At 42.9% G+C, this 19,896-nt stretch overlaps 1 protein-coding gene across 3 annotated transcripts in view; it reads right to left on the reverse strand.

Annotated features, from left to right (window-relative positions):
- Positions 1 to 19,896, reverse strand: part of ZNF236 (zinc finger protein 236) — a 1,017,074-nt gene that overhangs the window by 407,905 nt on the left and 589,273 nt on the right. For all 3 annotated transcript variants that reach the window (XM_085606997.1, XM_085606996.1, XM_085606998.1), the window contains exon 21: positions 6,344 to 6,447. In XM_085606997.1, the coding sequence (XP_085463123.1) occupies positions 6,344 to 6,447 (104 nt within the window). The remainder of the gene's footprint in view (positions 1 to 6,343; positions 6,448 to 19,896) is intronic.

A 19,896-nucleotide genomic window follows, 5' to 3' on the forward strand; every position in this document is an offset into this window, starting at 1 on the left:
AAGGTGCATCAGGGATAGAAATAATGGTTCAGTCAGAGAATTGTGAAAAATGTATATTTGGTGGGGTTAATTGCAAAACTAATCCTTCCTCAAAAGTATTTCTTCTATAAAGAAAGTTTAAACTACACATTCATTTGTATAAAGAAATATTGTCTTATATTAGTTAGATTGACTACAAAAACACTAGAACAATGTAGGTTACTCCGTAAGGGGTGAAAAAAAGTGTCTGAGCTAAGAAATAAGTGTGAATGTATACAGTATAAATAACAATATTCATCAATTCATAGTTAGTTGTTTCAATCTGTCATCAACAATTCCACATTGGTTTGGACTGGTATGCCTTGACAGTTCCTTAATAATAGCCGGTACAACTATGTGGTACTGACAATATGGTGCGTCAACGTTTTGACTCCAGTGAAAGAGCAGTGCTTGAGGACCGTGTGAGTCTTCCTTAGAACAGCAACTGGAGGTAGTCAGTGTGGAAAGAGTATATACGTGTCAGAAATACTGTGCGTGTGAGATCGCCTGACTATTAAAAAAATAAAAATGAAAAAAATACACCCCTTTGGGGGGGGGGGGGGGGGGATGGTGTTGCTAAACACCTACCAAGTCTCCCCAAAAAGATTCATCTGAGAATTGTTCAGTGGGCTTCAGATAGTTCCCCCAAATTGTAATTGATGATCCAGCAGTTTGCGCCTGAGTAGAATACGCACTTAAGTATATGGCTTGTAGGGGTAAAATGAGACAGAGCAACAAAAAAAAAAAGGGGGGGGGGGGGGGGAAGAGGGGGATGAGTTTGACTTTGACTCATCCATCCAAAGTAACAAAGTCCAGCTTCCATCATATTCCCTGTTGATGATTAATTAAAGTCCAGGCACAAGGATCTTGCATGATGGATGCAAAATGGTTTCTCAGTTCAGATTTATAAAATAAGATCTGAGGGGAGTATGGTAAGGTAAACACTCACTCGTGATTAATCCTGGTGTGCATGGTTTCTTTAAATGTATTTCATCTACTTGCAACGTGCTACAAATGTAAACAATAAGTGGAGAAAAATGGCGAACAAATTAATAAGGAGCATCAACTTCAAGCCGATCCACCTCTTACCTCTCTCGTAGCGAGTTTGCTGCAGTAGTACAGTGCAACAGGGATTTACTCATAAATGAGCACGGCAGCATGCACGCAAATCGGCAGCGATACAGCGCATCTTACAGGTTTGTGGGACCGAGGTATAAAGGTCCTGATCCATAAAAGGTTCTTAGTTCCGAGGATATGTCTCTGGTAACCTCTGCACATCTCCATCTGCAGAAGCTTCTAAGACATTTTGCCCATTTGGTGGATCATCAAAGTCCAAGCAGTACATGGCAATAATTGATTTCTCCTTCACCTGTCGAAAGACTGTTCGACTGGGCATTTTGATTCCAGTTCTGCAGGATCAGAAACAGGCAGGTGAAACCCTATTAGTTTTTTACACTGTGAAGATTGTGGGGCTGAAGCTGTAAACGAGTAACTGGCACCAAATGAAGATTTAGATTCCTGGAGGTGGGACCTACGGTGAACTTCTCTGTTAGACCGAGATTATCTTGGAGGAGGGCCATTTACAGTGGTCACAATTACATCTCAAGAGGGAACGTGGTGGTTTGTAATGAAAGCACCTTGCATTGCTTTGCTTGGACTCTCGGCCTTAGCACTAGTCTACTAGGTCAAGCAAAAAATAACACATTATTAGACAGGGGACCTCCATAAAAATAATTATTCAGTTCATCTTATGCTTTTAACTGATATCATGATGTGCTGTACCTTTAACAAAGCATGGATCCTGAAAACACAAGTTCAGAAGTTTAACCAGTTCTTGAGTTGTTTCTTTTAAAGCACAGTGCTTAGGTACATGGGGAAGTATCACCACAAGTACTTCCAGGAAATGGAGGAAATTATCAGAGAAATGGGGAACTCTCATTCCTCAAAGCTGATGGACTTCAGTAAAAAAGTTAGAAAACAAGGAAGCAGGTGATCGTGGAAAAATGGTCACCATACAGGGAGGGAGAAAAAACACAGATGAGAACATGAGCCCGACAATTCCAAGGGGCTAATTCAGTTAGATTATTGCAGTGGGGAGCCCACGGCTGGATATCGATATGCAAGTCTTAATTCACCCCACTGATAATGGTGTGGCCACAGAGTAGCTGCACCAAGCCCGGAGACTACCAGGGTTTCTGGAATTTACAGATGCAGACAGGCCAGCAGGCCCAGACTCAGAACGGAAGGAGCTCATGCCTTGGCATGTTTGTTTGAAAAACTAGACATGATAGCAAGTGCAGCGGTGAGTAAGTGAGACTGAGCAGAGCAGGAGCAGAGGAAAGAAGGAGAGGAGTGGGTGCAGAGAAGAAATTGAGAAAAGTGAGGCAGTGGAGAAACCATGAGGGGCAGAAGCAGAGGAGAGCTAAGGCCCACTGCTAGTAGACAAACTGACTATACACAGCTGAATATGAAGACTAATATTCTCTAGAAAGCAGACTCAGGCATTCAAAGCTTACAGCACCTAAGCTCAGCAGTCTTACTGAGTCAGGTTCTGCTAATGTTCCACTGAAAAGCCCAGACAAGCGCTCAATACTTTGTTACATGAGTTTGGCAACTGGAAATCACTAGTAAAAATACTGATCAGGGCTCGAAAAATCAAAAGATTGTTACTAGACCAGCAGGTTTAGTAACTTACAAAATCTAGCAAACCTAACTGTAATGCACTTGACCTCTGTGAGCAAATGCGACAAGTTAACCAGATTTAAAGGCATTTTTATTGCTCATTCATTTTGTGTGCAATAAAGATGCCTTTAAATCTTGCTATCTTGTCACATTTGTTCTGCTTTAAGAGGCAGCGGTCAAAAGTTAGTTTGTCTTCCTACTCGCCAAAAGGGCGAGTTGGACCTAAAAATAGCTCGCACTAATTAAATCTGGCTCGCAAATGCGAGCGGGCAAGTAGATTTTCCGAGCCCTGCTGAGCACCCTATATTAAGGAATCTTGGGAAGACGAACAGTGGCCAAGTGAGCCTATGGAGAGTGGAGCACCAGCAAGAGGTGATGGGGGAAGGGGCTTAACAGTGGTGAGCTGTAACCGCTTCCTTGTAGCTAATTATGGCAGGGTGTAGGTGGACAGGTACCACTCAATACCTACAGCCCAAATAGCAGACACCAATGTATTTTGTAATCGGAGATGGTGGCTCAAATACATGTATGTGTAAGGCCCGATAAACTAAGGGAGAAAACAGACAAGAATAAATGATTCACTGCCATATCTTAAGTGAGAGGAGGCATATACCGCCTTTAAATCAATGAAGAACATTTCTTCCGTACACTTTCCTTATCCGTCCTATCTGACTCTACTACAATCCCCTCAAGCAGAGTAAAGACATGGGGCAGGAGGTGCAAAGGATTCTAAAAGGTCAATGCGGTTGAAAAATGAATCTGCTTTTTCTAATGCTGAGATGATGTATCATCATTATGGAGCAATGGATTTTAACACTAGTGTACGAGACATTTAATTTGGTTTAGACCTTGGCTACATTTCTCTACCTTAAAACAAGGGTAAGATTTTGCCAAAGTTTCTTCTCTTGATAGTCACTGCCTAAGCCCCCCTTGTCCAATTCTATAAGAATGCTGCCAGGCTCTTGACCAAGTATAGGCAAGCAGACAGTGTAAGATGTCACTGGAATAGGAAAGGGACATCATTTCCCATCAAAAGAACTTTAAATTGTTTTTTTCTATCCCCAGAAAAGCAATATGTGCTGCTGTTAAGTAATGAACTATATTGCTTACAAAAATAAAACTGATACGAGTGTACAGAGTTAGTTAGTGTTAAGTTCATCCTCACTGGTGTCTTTGCCCCCAGCCATTGTCCTGAAGTAGCCAAGACAGAGTAAACTATACACTGTGTGTCATTGTGAAAGTTGTCAACCAAAAATAGACACAACCAATATTGACTGCTGTGAAATTAGTGCTGTGGGGACTGGTGTCATAGTACTGTTGAAAGGAAAGTAACCTGAGACAATGGCCTCTGTAGAATCCATGCTCTCAGTAGGAAAACCTTTTAAAATACCTCCAACATAACGGTTGAACTTTAAAGGAAAATGTGTGTTTGAGACCGGTTGTGGCTGCTTTGATGGCCACAAAGACATTCAGCAGGATCAATAATCATGGGTGCCTAAAGAGACAAATGCAAAATTAGCATACTCTTGAGAAGACAAACTTGATCATGTGAGAGTTGCTGAAATCTGGCAATAATAAAATTAAGTGGAAGCGATGAAAGAACCTCTGTCATGGTTACCTAGAACGTTCCTGCCAGTCAATTTTTAATGGCGGGTTTCTGCAGTGCGTATGATTGTAGCCAACTGAAATTGCCTTTCTTAAATTAAGGGATAGTCTGTAATCTACAAATATGCACCATTCTAGCAGACATCACAACCAAACTGTCTTCCCATAGAGGAAAGAATAGGCCAGTCTTACAACCCTTAGTTGGGAAAGTAATTTCAACGACCACCCCATATGTGGGTTAAACTTTCTAATGATTAAGGACACTTGCAACACAGTCATTAAAACAATGGGGGGGGGGGGCTGAACAGATCTTGCTGTTCATGGTCTCTTACACATTTACTAGGCAGCCAAGACCCATGTACAACTTCTTGAGTTCCCACGTTTATTACTTTCAATGTTCTCGCTAGAATAAAATACATTACTATTAATTTATTTTCCTGTATGTGGGATGCTGGGATTTAATTAACTGTTTCTGCAACACCTCCAGGTACATATTGTTGGAAAAGGAAGGCTTATATTGTGGCGAAGCAATATCATTCTTAATGATGGCATTTGCAGCACAAGTTTTAAACAGACCTCCATTTTGTGGGAGATCCTACTGTTCAGTAACAAAGATATAACTAACATTTCCAGTTGTCAGAATACATAGGCACCTTTGATCAACCAAGAGAGTTTAGTATTGTGTGAGATTCATCCTCAGAATTTTAGAATCAATATAATTTCAGCAAGGCCTGTGAGAGACGAGCAGGCCACTGCGTACTAGCTAAAAAGAAAAAGTAACTTGCTTTGGTGTTTACTCTACCAACCTGCAGACTCCTCATCTTTTGAGCACCACTAGGCACCAAACAGGATACAGAAACCTTTTGACAGCTTTTGCACGCCAGCAGGTGGTGCGGGCTCCATCTCCGTGCCAGAAGCAAAGTCGGTGTGGCATCACTGGAGCCATATAATGCCACCCGGTATCCTGACACCAGTTACTTGTCCATGCATCATTCATGAAACGCAGGGTTAAACTCTCTCCCGAAAAAAAACACTTATCCGCTGACTCAAATTTCTTGGACTCTCAACCTGGAGGCGCAGTGGGAAAAGTCCAAGAATTCTGCTTGGGACAGAAGGAAGGCTGCATTACCATGCTTTCTGGCAAGGGATGAAATGACAGAAATGTGTGTTCCCCAAAAGCCACTCTGTACCTGTGGCAATGAGCCTATTTATTTTTAAAAGCCATAATCTCTGGTGTAACCAATTATTACCACACAACAAATAAGCGGAATGTGGTTTCATACCTAACAAGTAACAGTCTTAGAATCTACTTGTGGCCTATAAAAAAATGATTTAACTGTTAACCACAGCATGAACAGATACCAAGGAAAGTGACTGAAGAATTAGCAAAGCAAGGAAAATAAACTAACTGCATGAAGTAACAAACAAGTATAAATTTACAGTACATTTTTCAAAACAAAAAAGAGGGGCCTCTGAAGACATTAAGTGGACATTTGGGACTGAAACCCACACACAGTCAAATGCTTTTCCATCCACAATATTCCAAGCTATTGCACTGCTGAGAGGGGCATTTTATTTGCAAGGTCTCGTCTATATTTGCAAGAGGTGCAGTGTCCCTTCTACGAAGAAGCTTGTGATAAATGTTTCTAGGCTCTCTTCACAGCTTCTAACTGAAATTCCATGTAATCTGGGTCAAGAATCACTATCTCTGGGCCACAGTAATTTGATTAAGTGGTCTATTTGACTGAAAGCCTACCTTGACTGCCTGATCAATATGTGACAACGCAATTAGATTGTCATGTTCCTGGCTTCTGATAGAAAATGACTAGCATTTCAGTGACACGCCCACCAAGCTGTCGACAGTTTAAATGTTGTCGTTTTTCACTTCACAGCTACAAAATGCACAGAGTTGTTGAAAAACATCTTTCTAGCTTACACATACATGCACACATACAGAATATACACATGCATTTTCAAAACTAAATTAACTGGCACATTGACAAACAAACATGCTCTTGCAGAAATTACATTTACCGACCTGTGTGTGTCTTCACATGACAATCCAAAGTTGACTTCACCGTAAAGGTCTTTCCACATTCACCACATTTATAGGGCTTCTCTCCTGTATGAATACGGGTATGTCTACAGACAAGAACAAATGTCCATCAGAAACATACAACTACTTCTAAAGATTTGGGACAAAAGTGTGTACATTATAAGGGCTCATACACAAACAAGGTAAGTGATTAGTACATTTCGATTGAGAGTTTCATTGTTTGTTTAACCTTTTGCAGCTATTTGATTAATGTTTGTTTATTCAAAACATTGTTGAATATGCAGCATCATGATTTCCAATACACTTAAGAGACAGTATTATACGGAATAATATAAAAATGTCAGAAGTCAAAAGGAATGGAGGTTACACAAGGGGTTGAGGAAAGGGAGTGTGCAGTGTAGGTAACAACTGCTGGCTCACTGTGGAAAAAAAGTATCTTACATAGAGGACATCATGGCAAGGGTGAGAAGAGATTACACATTTTTCTTCACAATGTATTTTATAAGTTCGGAGTGCACTTTACTCCCAACATCACTCGTTATAGTGGTATCTAAAATGGAAGAAAACTGAAGTCCATGTCCAGCTCAGCAAGCTCACATTCATACTCCAAAACATACAGTGTCCTGCTACCCATCCACTGAGAAAGTGTTGTAAAATCATCAGGGGCATGAAGCACTATATAAATGTTAAATCAATACAAGAAGTATGCATGCTAAACTATCTGCATAAAAGTTAGTATAGCGGCAATAGCTCAATGTCACGTTCAAGGAAATAGCAGGGGCTAAAAAATAACTCATGTTCTTAAATGGCATTTGAGACATCAGAATAGATAGTCACAACTAACTAGTTTTGCATTAGTGATTTCTTAAAACTCAACTATCTATATTGTTAAGCAGGAAACAAAATTACATCTAGAATACATAGCCAATAGACATACTTACAAATCTTGTTTTCATTTAAAAGTGTCTTTTTGGTTACAAAAAAACAATAAATTGCAGCATGTGCTTCATGGTCACACACATGGGTTAATCAATTTATTTTTTATTCTTGCTATAAAAAACAATTCAAACAGATAAGGTGAACGTAAGGTATTAAGTACAGCTTGCAGCTGGGGTGATTAACAATTCTGCAAAAGCATGAGTGCTTATGAGGTGGAATCCAGGGCCGCTGTATGTGAACACACACACACAGAGTTGACAAGTATGACACTTAAGTAACATACATATCTATAGATGTTATATTCCAGTTAAAGGCAGTTATCCCTCTTTGCCTTCAAGCATCAGTGATGCTTCTTTAAGGAGGGTTCAGGTTTCATCAACAACCTTACATTTTACCATACCCAGCTTAAAAATAAAGGCTGAGATTTTGGCATAGAGGTAACCAGTATGGAGGCAATACAATGGGGAAGGAGCGGGTAAGTATACAAGATTCAAGTAGAAAAGTTCAGGACCACTGCTAACCTCTAGTAATTTGTAGCATATCAAATAGGTGAAAAATATAATGGAATGATTAAATATAGGTTAGAGAAGAACCCAGGATGAGCAGGACGGAATTTAGTAGTTTTTGCTCTTACAATACAGAAAAAAGACCTGAAATAAATATGGCTATACCTAGAGTCCCGGGTTCTATTCATATGTGTAGGAAGCTTGCTTTATATGTAGCGTACCAAAAAGAGGTACACTATACAATAATCCCAAATGTTCTCTTTTGTGATAGTGTGGGCGAGCAGTTTAGGCTTATCAGAGGGCAGTGTTAGGCATTTGTTTAACACACAGTCAATAAATGAGACACACACTCAAGAAGAAACTCAAGACCAATTTAGGAAAACAACAAGTATTTATATACATATAATTTGACACCATGAACTTTGTAATTAGGTAAGCATTTTCGAGAAATGAATTTTTACAAGTAAGTAAAATTGTAGCAGAAATGCGTTTTGTGCGGTAATGCTTTCCTATGATGAAACATATATTGCATGCAGGTACTTGCAATCGTATTGCGGGGGTCCCCTTTAAGAATTACGGTGCTAGGGAGCCAGGGTACAAAGTACCACCAGCAGTTCGAGTTTACCTGCCCTGGAGTGACCGGCTGCAGAGGTGCTGGACGGGTTGGTACCCTTGCAAGCTACACTGTAGGCAAAGAGGGGAACACCTAGAAACAGACTGCAGAGGGGGACAAGTCTGGGAGCTCCAAACGGGGGTCTCGGTTTGTGAGAGTCCTTGAAACAGGGGGCACAGTCGGTTGTCGAGGACCCGAGCCAGGGAGCTCAGGTGCAGAGGGTTTTGGACGGTTGGACCCGTGTCTCAAAGGCACTCATGGTTTTCAGTTAGAGCTGCAGAGGGGGGCAAAACAGGACAGCTGGGTCCCTCTTAATGCTGAGCTCTGCGATGCTGACGTCTCTCGTCGGCTGGTCTGTCTTCGGCGTTGGAGTCTCGATTGGACTTCAAACAAGCTTTGGTTGCTGCAAGGGCTCTGGTACCCCGGGAATTGGTGCAGGGCGCCTCTGGCTGGTCCTGGCATCTTCACACTTGGTGGGGAGACCGATCTGACCTCCTGGACCACAGTGACCTCCTCCTGGGCAGCTGCTGTATTGGTGGACCTGGTGGTCAGCAGAACAGTTAACCCGACGAGCAAGTTACTTACCTTAGGTAACGATATATCTGTAAGAAACATTAGTTGGTTATAGATTTCTTACCTTAGAATTACCCCCAGGCGTCACACTGGATGCGGAATTTTTTTTTTATCAGCAGTAACTCTGTGCGTCGGAAGGCGGCGTTGGTCGGCTCCGCGTCCGTCGTTGGCATTGTGGTCGCCGGGATGACGTTGCGGCAGTTACTTAGATGCCGCCCTTGCACGCTGACGTCAGTTCTGTACACGACTTTCCGCGCCAGAAGAGCAGTGCCATGCAAGACACTGACCACTAGTGCACAAAACTAGGGCCCTGAAAGGATATCCTTAACCCTAGAAATCAGTTCGCAGAACAGGGAGGATGGGTGGGGCAGTAAGGAATCTATAACCAACTAATGTTTCTTACAGGTATATCGTTACCGAAGGTAAGTAACTTGTTCATCTGAAAGAAACACAGTTATAGATTCCTTACCTTAGAATAGATACCACAGCAATAACAACCCCGGTGGTGGGTCTGCGAACCAAGATCACACCAGAAAGTCCTGGAGAACAGAACGGCCAAAGAAGCCGTCTATTTGGACTTGGCTGTCCAGACAGTACTGTTTCGTAAACGTGTGCAGTGATGCCCACGTAGCTGCCTGACAGATGTAATGTAGAGGAACTCCTCTTCCCAAGGCAGTGGTGGCTGCCATCGCCCTGGTGGAATGGGCGCGAGGCCCCACTGGAGGCTCCTTTTTAGCCAGAGAATAGCATGCTTTTATACACAAAACGACCCATCGAGAAATGGTTCGCTTGAGTACGGCCCAACCTTTCTTGGCACCCAAGTAGCCAACAAAGAGTTGGTCATCCACCCGGAACTGTTTTGTGCGATCCAGATTGAAAGAAAGTGCACGTTTTGGGTCCAGACGGTGGAGCCTCTCTTCCTCTTTCGAAGGATGCGGAAAGAAGGTGGCCCAATGCTGAAGGCAGAGACAACCTTGGGCAGGAAGGATGGACGAGTCCTAAGGACAACTTTGTCGGGATGTACAGAGAGAAAAGGAGGCGTAGAAGAAAGCGCCTGGAGCTCGTCTGGCAGAGGTGATTGCCACCAGGAACGCAGTTTTGAGAGTCAAGATCCTTAAAGGACTTTAGTGAAGCTGCTCAAAGGAAGCACACATTAAATAAATTAAAACCAGGTTCAAGTCCCACTGAGGCATAACAAAGAGAATAGGAGGAAAGAGACGAGTTCATTTGCCATGATATTGTACATTAGTATCATCTAAACTATGGTAAATGACTCTTGGTAGCAATAATTATTTTTAAAAAGCCATCATCCTACAACAATTAAAATCATATCAGAAAACTAAGATTATTTAATGGCTAATGGTCATGGCTGATTGACTTTAGAACTGCTGTTAAAGGACTTTTACTGTTGTATATGGATGGTGCGAACACTCTCCTCCAAACTCCAGACTGGCACTCCGTAAAAGCATCCTACATGCTACAGCACGTCTCATCCAGGGACTATAGAAATACGCTCACTTCACCCACATCCTGATAAAACTACATGGGTGCCCCTTACCAGCCAGCAATTTCTGGTGTCTTTCGTCACACTGCAGCTAGGATACCATCAGACTGGAAAGCGCAGGATCTGGAACAACACTGCTGATCCATTAGGACCATCCTAACTCCGCTCAATTTTAGGAAAGAATTGGAGGCACTCTTTAAAGAATCCTACATCACAAGGCATAAACAGTCCTCAAACCCACTGATTCAGGCTGTCCAGGAAATGGGGATCGGTAGATACCTGGTCAAAGGCTTGACAAGCGGCTGTGTACCTTACTAATCCTGTTGAGAAACCAATAGGAAATGGCCTCAACCATGTTTTTCATGACAAAACGATGACATTTTCTTATAGAGTCCCCTTGCATGATACCCAGGAATACACGTTTTAAAAACTCATCCAGTCCTCACTATTATTACACAGGGCATATTTAACACCATCGAAACTCCATAGGATATTCCCTACAGCTTAACCTTCCTGCCCGAGATGCCAGGCCGATGACACAGACTTACTACATGTGGTCTGGTCATGACCCACGTTATGATCCTATTGGAGGAAGATCAGAGAATCACTCACGGTCCACACACTGGGATACAGCTGAACACTGACTTTTGGGACTATACCCTAGGCCTCAAACCACTAAACTTGAGGCCCGCTTTTGTTGATTAAGCACTTCTCCTGGCCAAACAAATGCTGACACAACATTGGAAATCTCCTACCATGCCCCTCGTGGCGGGGTGGCGAGAGGAGGTACAACGCTGGGCCTCTGTGGAAAGTATTGCATTACGTAGGAAGGAATACCATGGATTGCATAAACAACCCAAAGCAAGGGTGTAGGATGCCCTACTGGAACAAGTTCCAGGATGAGGATGCTGCCTGACCTGGAAGCATACAAGGGGTTTGCACTCTCACTTCTAAGCCTCTAGTCATTTCCCCACTGTTGTATTGTATTGTATTGTAATTGGATTTATATAACGCTTACTACCCCTGACGAGGCGTAGAAACGCTTTTTCGGCGAGTAGCACGCTGCTCCAGGACCCATAGAGGATTAGTGTTGAATTAGTATAGTGAAACATGCAAGTACATTTTAAGTGGTGGATAGGTTAGTCAGTTATTTGGATTCAGAAGGATAGCAGAAGGATAGAAGAGGGACAAAAAAGGTTTGTATTTATATAGCGCTTGTTACCCCTGATGGGGTGTTGAAGCACGCTACTCCGGAAACCCATAAAGGATTAGTGCTGAATTAGTATGGTGAAATATGAAAGTAATTTGAGTGGTGGATATTAGTCAGTTATTTGGAGTGAGAAGGTAGCGGAGGGATAAAAGGGAAGAAAGGTTTGCATTCATGTTGCACCGGTTACCCATGATGGGTGTTGAAGCACTTTTCTGGCGAGTAGGACGCTACTCCGGAACCCATTAAGGATTAGTGTTGAAAATTAGTATAGTGAAGTATGAAGTAATTTGAGTGGTGGATATGTTATTGAGTTATTTGGATAGAGAAGGGTAGGTTGCGGGATAGAAGAGGTTTGTATTTATATAGCGCTTGCTACCCCTTGATGGGGTTTTGAAGCGCTTTATTGGCGAGTAGCACGCTACTCTGGAACCCATAAGGTCTAATGTTGAATTAGTATGGGACAACATGAAAGTAATTTGAGTGGTGGATATGTTAGTCAGTTATTTGGATTGAGAAGGGTTGGGGAGGGGTAGAAAAGGGAAAAGGTTTGCAATTATATAGCGCTGGTAACCCTGATGGGGTGTTGTTGGACTTGGCCCTTTTTGCAGGGTCATCCCTGAAATTTTTACCTTCCTCCTGTATTTTTTCTGTCCTGTTGTTGGCTGTTCTATGACTCTGGGCACTTTACCACTGCTGATCAGTGCTAAAGTGCAAATGCTCTCCCTACTGTAAAATGTATATGTTGGTTGGATTCCATGATTGGCTTATTTGGTTTACTGTCAGATCCCAGTAAAGTGCACCAGGAGTGCCCAGGGCTTGTAAATACAAATGCTGCTGGTGGGCTTGCAGCACTGGTAGTGCCACCCACAGAAGCAGCCTGGTAAAATGTATCTAAGGTCTGCCATTGCAGAGCCTGCGTGCAGTCTGGTACTGTCATGCTGACTGGGCAAGTGCACCCACTTGCCAGTCCCTAAACCTTCCCTTAACTTCATATTAGTCACCCCTATGGTAGGCCCAAGGACAGGGTGCATTGTAAGCATAAGGTAGGACAAGCCCTGGTGTGTGTGGCATGTCCTAATAGTGAATTACAGCCATTTTCGTTTTTCACTATTGCAAGGCTACCTGTTCCCATAGCCCAGAATGGGCTGTTGGAATTGTTACATCCTATGATCCTAACAGACCCAGGGAACATGGTAGAAAACCGAGTTTAGTATGCCTGAACTCAGAATAATAAAATACATCTTTTTGTAAAGTTTATTTTAATATTCTGTGTTTGCAAATACCACTTTTAGAGAGTTGGTATTTGCTTGCCTAACCATTTCAGCCCACCTCTGCTATGATGTGTATCTGCCGGTCTGGTTTGTGTGAGTGACAGGGCTGGGGAAACCCAGAGGGGCAGGGCTGGGTAGCCTGGTGGTGAATAGAGAGATTGACATCCAGATGGGTGGGAGGAGTGCACCTGGACTCTGAATAGGGCTGTGCTCTGCCACCACAATGCTGGCTCCACCTCCTGTGGAGCGGCTGATGTCTCTGCCCTGCACCCTGAATAGAAAGGCAGAGTCATGTCAACAAAGTGCTCAAGAACTGGTTTGGACTGGGCAAAGTCCCCTCTACCCCAGAGGAACAAAGGAATTAGGGGTATAAGTATTGGGACCCTGCTCCCAAGAAATTAGATCCTGCTTGACAAGAAGAACCTCTGCCAGAGGAGAAGGAACCGGGAAAGCTGTAAGGAGGAGTACTGTCCCTGACCTGGGGGATTGGCCTTTAGTGGTTGCCTTGCTGCTGAAAGGAGAGGAGAAAGACTACAAAGACTTTATTTCAACTTGTGCTTCAAAAGATCTCCAAGGGCTTGTGCTGAGCTTGCCCCCTGAACGAAGTCCCAGGACAAGTGGACTTCACCCCCCAGCTCCCCAGAGTTCTTTGGAAGTGCCTGCTGCTGTTGTTGGGCCTTCTGAGGGACTGTGTGTCGCAAGGAGCTGGAAGCACGACTCAAGAAGGAGAAGCGGGCCGCCGTCGGAACTGCTGTCGTCGCATCACGTCAAGGGTGTCACCGCTGCAGCATCGCATCGAGAGGAAGCATCTCGCATCGTCCAGGAAGTGTCTCGCAACGCCGAAGAAGCATGTCGCCATCGCTGCCATCGTAGCTGACGCATTGCACCACATCAAGAGAAGAGTCTCGTATTGAGGAAGAAGCGTGTCGCCATCGCAGCCATCGTAGCTGTCGCATTGCACCGCATCAAGAAAAGCGCCTCGCATCCACGGAGAAGCGTGCCGCCGTCGGAGCTGCTGTCGTCGCATCGCGTAAAGGGGTGTCGCCGCTGCAACATCGCATCGAGCGGAAGCGTCTCGCAAACGTCAGAGAAGAGTGCCGCTGCCAGGGCTGCTGTCGTCGCATCGCGTAAAGGGTGACGTCGCTGCAGCTGACGCGTCGAGTCTCCTCGCAACATCGGAGAAGCGTAACGCATCTGGAAGATCTTCACGTCTTTATTTCTTTGCACCAAAAACTTCATCGCATCAGCATCGTTGCAACACTTTTGTTGCCCTGCGTGTCGCATCTAAGGTACATTGACTTAAAGTGTCGCATTTAAGAACTTAAGAGAACTAAGCAAACTTCTACCATCTAAAGTAACAGTATTGTGTATTTTTGTCGTTTAATGGTCTTGTGGTAACTCTATATAAAGAATCCTTATTTTTAATATAAAACCTGTGTGGTGTCCATTTGTAGTGTTGTCACTTGGTTACTGTATGTGTTCACAAATGCTTAACCTATAACGCTCTGAGATAAGCCTTGTCTGCTCGCGCCAAGCTACCTAGAGGGTGAGCAGGGGTTATTTTAGGAGTGTAACCCCTTACCCTGACTAGAGGAAAGGTTCCCTGCTTGTCCCAGGTACCTACCTGTGCCAGCCAGAGAACCCGGATTCTAACAGGTGTTGAAACACTTTATTGGCGAGCAGCACGCTACTCTGGAACCCATAAAGGATTAGTGGTGAATTAGTATAGTGGAATATGGAATTTGAGAAGTAAACATGTTAGTCTGTTATTTTGATTGAAAAGGATAGTGAATGGACAGAAGAGTGAGAATTTTTTTTTTTTAGGTCAGAGCAGTAGGAGGATGCTTTTGGATGAGTAAAAAGGGGGTTTTGAGGGGAAAGTCAGAGGGAAGAGTTTAGAAAGGTTTGTTTTGGGGGATCGTTATAGTAAAAAGAGGTATCAGATGATGCAAGGAGGGGTAGAGTAGGAGAGAGTCTAGAAAGTGTTATTTTGGGGATCATAGTAGTGGTATAGGGTTTGGGATAAATGAGAGAGTGGATGTAGAAGACATATTGATAGATGTATAGGGTGTGAGATAGGGTAGTGCATTGGAAAGAGTAGTAGAAAGGAGTTTGAGATGAGTCAGAAGGTTGGGCCAGAGGATATATTGAGAGAAGTATAGGCTGAGAAATAGGGTAGTGCATTTGAAATTCTAAATTAGAAGAAAGTGATAAATATATAGATCCATAAGTACACTGAAAGTATATAGATGCATAAAGGAGGTAAGTATATATAGATTAAAGATATTGATAGAGGTACAGGATGAGTAATAGGGTAGTGCATCGGATATGCTTTTTCAAGAGAAAAGTAACAGACACACAGATTCAAGTACATGGAAGGTACATTGATGCACAATGGAAGTAAGTACATGTAGACCAAAGATGATTTTTATTTATTTATATATTTACTTACAACAACATAATTATTCTACATGTTTATACAAAGCAATACACAAAGGTAAGTACATATCTATAGTGAAAATTAATGCTTATATACAGAGGAATATGCTGTAAATGTATGTGTGCGTATGGTGCTTATGTGAGGAAGAGCCAATTCTTGAGTAGTTTTCTGAAGATAAGGTGGTTGTCGGTGGTTCTTATGTCGGGGGGTAAAGAGTTCCATAGTTTGGCTGCTTGAACAGAGAAGGATGTGCCAACCATGGTTTTTTTCTTGTATCTTGGGAATTTGAGGCGAGATGCCCCTATAGAAACCTATAGGTTCCTTTGTTTGGTGATTTTATTCCTGATGAAGAGCGGTCCCATTCCATGTATTGCGTTGTGGGTGATACAAAGTAGCTTGAACGTGGATCTTCTGGCAACCGGTAACCAATGCAGGGCTTTCAAGGCAGGTGAGATGTGGTCTCGCGGTTTGATATGCAAGAGTAGTCTGGCAGCCGAGTTCTGAATCCGTTGTAGTTCTTTCATGGTCGTTAAAGGTGATCCGTGGTAGAGGCTATTGGCGTAATTGAGTTTGGACAGAACAAGGGAGATGGTAGCTTGGACCTTGTGTGGAAATCCCAAATGAGGGAAAATTTATCGCACTGTTTTTATAGTGACAAAGCTGGATCTTGCTAGTTTTTCCACTTGGGCATTCATCGACAGCTTGGAGTCCATGGTCATTCCGAGGTTTCTTACTTCCTTCGATACTTTAGGTGGTGATCCCAGTTCATCAGGCCAGGCGGCAGGCGGGTCGTAATGTTTCTAATCGCCACACGTGAGTATTTCTGTTTTTGAAGCATTCAATTTGAGATGGCTCAAAGTCATTCACTGATCCACGGCTCTGAGACAACTGAAAATTGGGGATTTTTCAATGTCTTTGGGGCATTCAATTTGAAGGAGTATTTGCGTGTCATCTGCATAGTTATAGCATGTGAAGTGAAATTGATTGATCAGTGCCGGTAATGAGTTCATGTAGATGTTCAAAAGCATGGGCGAGATGATAAAACCTTGAGGGACCCCTGTTTTTGTGGAGTATGGTTTGGACGTGAAAAGTGGGGTATGGATGACATTAGTTCCGTTTCGAAGGTAGGACGAGATCCAGTCTAGAGCAGCTCCCTCTATGCCGGTTTCATAGAGTCTTTGTTTCAGAGTGTCATGGTCAACCATGTCAAAGGCAGCCGAGAGGTCCAAGAGTAGCGCAGCAACCCCGCTGCGGTCAACTGTATTCTTCAGGTCATCCCAGATGGCAAGGAGGGCAGATTCAGTGCCTCTTCCTGGACGGAATCCTGTTTGGAAGTCTGAGAGTATGTCATTCTCTTCAATGAATTGTGACATCTGGGCGAACGCTGCTCTTTCTATCAGTTTGCCCAAGAAAGGTCCATTTGTAATGGGTCTGTAGTTGTCAGGGTTCAGCGGGTCCAAGTTTGTTTTCTTCAGTAAAGGGTGTATGTGTGATTTTGTGAATTCTAGTGAAGGAATCGTTGACGATTCTTTTTGCTGGAGTGGCAGCAGAGGTTGTTAAAAGATTTATCTTGAACAATTGTGGTGGACAGGGGTCAGACGGGCTGCCGGCAGGCCTGCTTGCTTTGACCAGGTCCACAAAATTAATTGTGTGAGATGTGTTGGAATGAACGGAGAGGCTGGGTTAGAGTATTCTTGGATTGTTGTTTTGTACAGGGGGTAGTGCTGGGGCTTTGTTTCTGTTTAAAGTATGAGTCCAATGTGTCTGCTTAATTTCATGTGATGCATGTTGACCCTTGTGATTTCTTATATGGGTGGATATCTCTCACTCTCTCTGATTCATGTTGATTCTCAAGCAGACACGGACTTTATATGGTGGTCAATGTTTTCGGGTGGATGAGTGGTTGCTTCGTAGTTAAACTTTTTTGCTTTTCTTTCTTAAACTTTGTTCTATGTATGCCAGTACGACTCCATATATCCTGCAGTGCCCACCACAGGGAATGCATTCCAAATGCTTATTTATATATATGTTTGGCTGCGGCCACCCTGTTGGCCCACAACACAGTGTATGACAATGATCACTGCAATAATGTTTTGTTTATTGTTCTCGAAATGCAATCAAATGTGTTAATAAAAAACAGTACTCAAGCAAGCTACTTCTATGACTTGTTGCTTTCCTTGGACCCTGTATGACGTTTTCGCTGCCTTTGGACTACATTTTCACAATACAAATACCACAAGCATAAGTTTGTCCATCAGGCTATGACTAGAAGAGGAGTATAAGCAATCATCAAAAGAAAACCTTTGTTGAACCGTGTAATCACAAAATGACAGATATAAATAATAAGTCATCATAGTCTCTAGGCAGGTTACTAATTCAGCTTCACTTAGCAGATCACCAACTCCAAAGTTCTTTTTCTTAACTATGACTTTATCCAGTGTGGCAGGATTACATCCCTCACTGAACATGACCTACAGGCAAACTGAAACAGTGCAACTCAAAAGTTTATTCTGATAGAGACTTCTAACTGCAGATTCCTCATATTAGAGTATTCACCAGATGTCAGACTGGATACGAAAAATCTTGAGCAGTACCTCTGTGCGCTAGTAGACGGTGTTGATCCACTCTGCGTCAGAATTGATGTGCACGGTGCCTATATAGGGGCAACCTTGGCACACTGACATCAGTTTCTTTCATGACTACTTCTTCACCAAAACAGCAGAGCCACATCAGACTATCAAAAGGGAGGTCTGTGAGACTGAGTTGGACATCCGATGAGAAGTTCGATCTTCAGAGCCAAGCATGACATTGCACTGAAATGGAGGTACCAACGGCTCAGGCGATGGAGTCCGCAATGACCCGTCCAGACTTAATTATGTGCCGCAAAGCATGATGACCATCTACGATAACCTCTTAGAAAATGGTCCATCATGTTAGCTGAGACGCCGGGTAGAATCATTAGGGCCAAGTCCCCCAAGGTATGTTTCCAGCGGGCAAGAAGGCAGTTGGCCCCGAAGGACTTTAAGGCCATACTCCCTGCAGAAAAGGCATTCTTGCCCTAAGCTTCCAGGAGTTTTGATTCTCTGTCAGAGGGAGTTGTAAGAAAAGCCCAACAAGATTGAGACCCTGAAGAGGAAAATTGGATGGCTAGGCTCTCCGAAGAAGGATGTGTGGAGGGGAAGGCTGGATCACCAGAGGCTGCATAATAACAGCGGGCATGGGAGTCTATTCGCTGATGGCATAGAGAAATCGCCCACACTGCAAAGACGTGTTGTAGCAGAGCCTCACTGAAGGGGACAAGAGGTTCCGACGAGGTTGCCGTGGGTAGGAGGACCTCAGTGAGGATATCGTTGTTTCTCTCAGTTGATAGTTGCTGCAAATCCAAAACCTCTGCAGATTTTAACACGACATTATGCAGTGACACTACCTCATGCGTTGGTGGTCCAGTGGTGAGTTCCATAGCTTGCTTTGGGGAAGTATCCAAGCCACTTGCTGAAGACAGACACTGAAATTCAAGAGGATCTTGGACCGGATCATCACAGGGAAGGTACTCCACTGGGTCAGATGCTGTCCCAAATATTTCAAGGGGGTGTGCTCTGTGAGCCTCCTCTTCTAGCCTATGTGAACATTTTCCTCAAACCTTTGACCAAGATTCGTCATGGTCCATGAGCATAGTAGTTTTAGAGAGACTTGTCAAATAGAAAAAACCTCTAAAAATAGCTTGGGAAAGACTTAAATAGATTTTTTTCCATAGCCTTTGGATTCTAGTTAGATCTAATTTGGAATGGAAACAAAAAAAAGGTGAATTACTCAAGATATTGAGTTCGTTTTTTTTTTTAAGTAGTCGCTAAAAAATCTGCCCCACCTTGCCCATTTAAAAATTGTACCAGTACATGGGTTATTATAGAGCACTGATCAATGCTGCAGGAGTATCAAAGACAAACTGCTGTTTGACATTCACGAAACAGAATTTGGGAAACATAAAATCAGGTTGCCCAGGCTAATCACTGGATTAGTAGATGCACAGCATAAAAATCAATAACATCTTACTTCATAATTACCTACTCTTTTATAAATTAATTATATTGGCCTGGTCTAAATAGAAATATTTTACCATGTAATGGTTAAGGAAGAACATCCTACTCATCAAGATTGCTGTACAGCTCGCAAGATCTGCATACAATATTCTTGAGAGCAACTTTTGTTGTTTGCAAGCAAAAATCTTAGAATGCATATGAAAGGCAGGAGTGACAGGACCAAAGCAGGATTTGTTACTATAACTAAAGGGTGGCAGTTAAATGTCATCACCACACACTCAATTTCTTTTTTTTTTTAAGGATGCCCACATTCTGGCACTGTTCAAATTGTTTTTTTGAACTAGCTGTTATATAGCATTTACTAAAATAAAATAATAATAAAATTAATATATTTGAAACATCTTCAAAGAATAAATATTGGAACAAATCACTAAATATTTTT

This window comes from Triturus cristatus, chromosome 5_2, assembly GCF_964204655.1.
Source record: "Triturus cristatus chromosome 5_2, aTriCri1.1, whole genome shotgun sequence".
Taxonomy (NCBI): domain Eukaryota; kingdom Metazoa; phylum Chordata; class Amphibia; order Caudata; family Salamandridae; genus Triturus; species Triturus cristatus.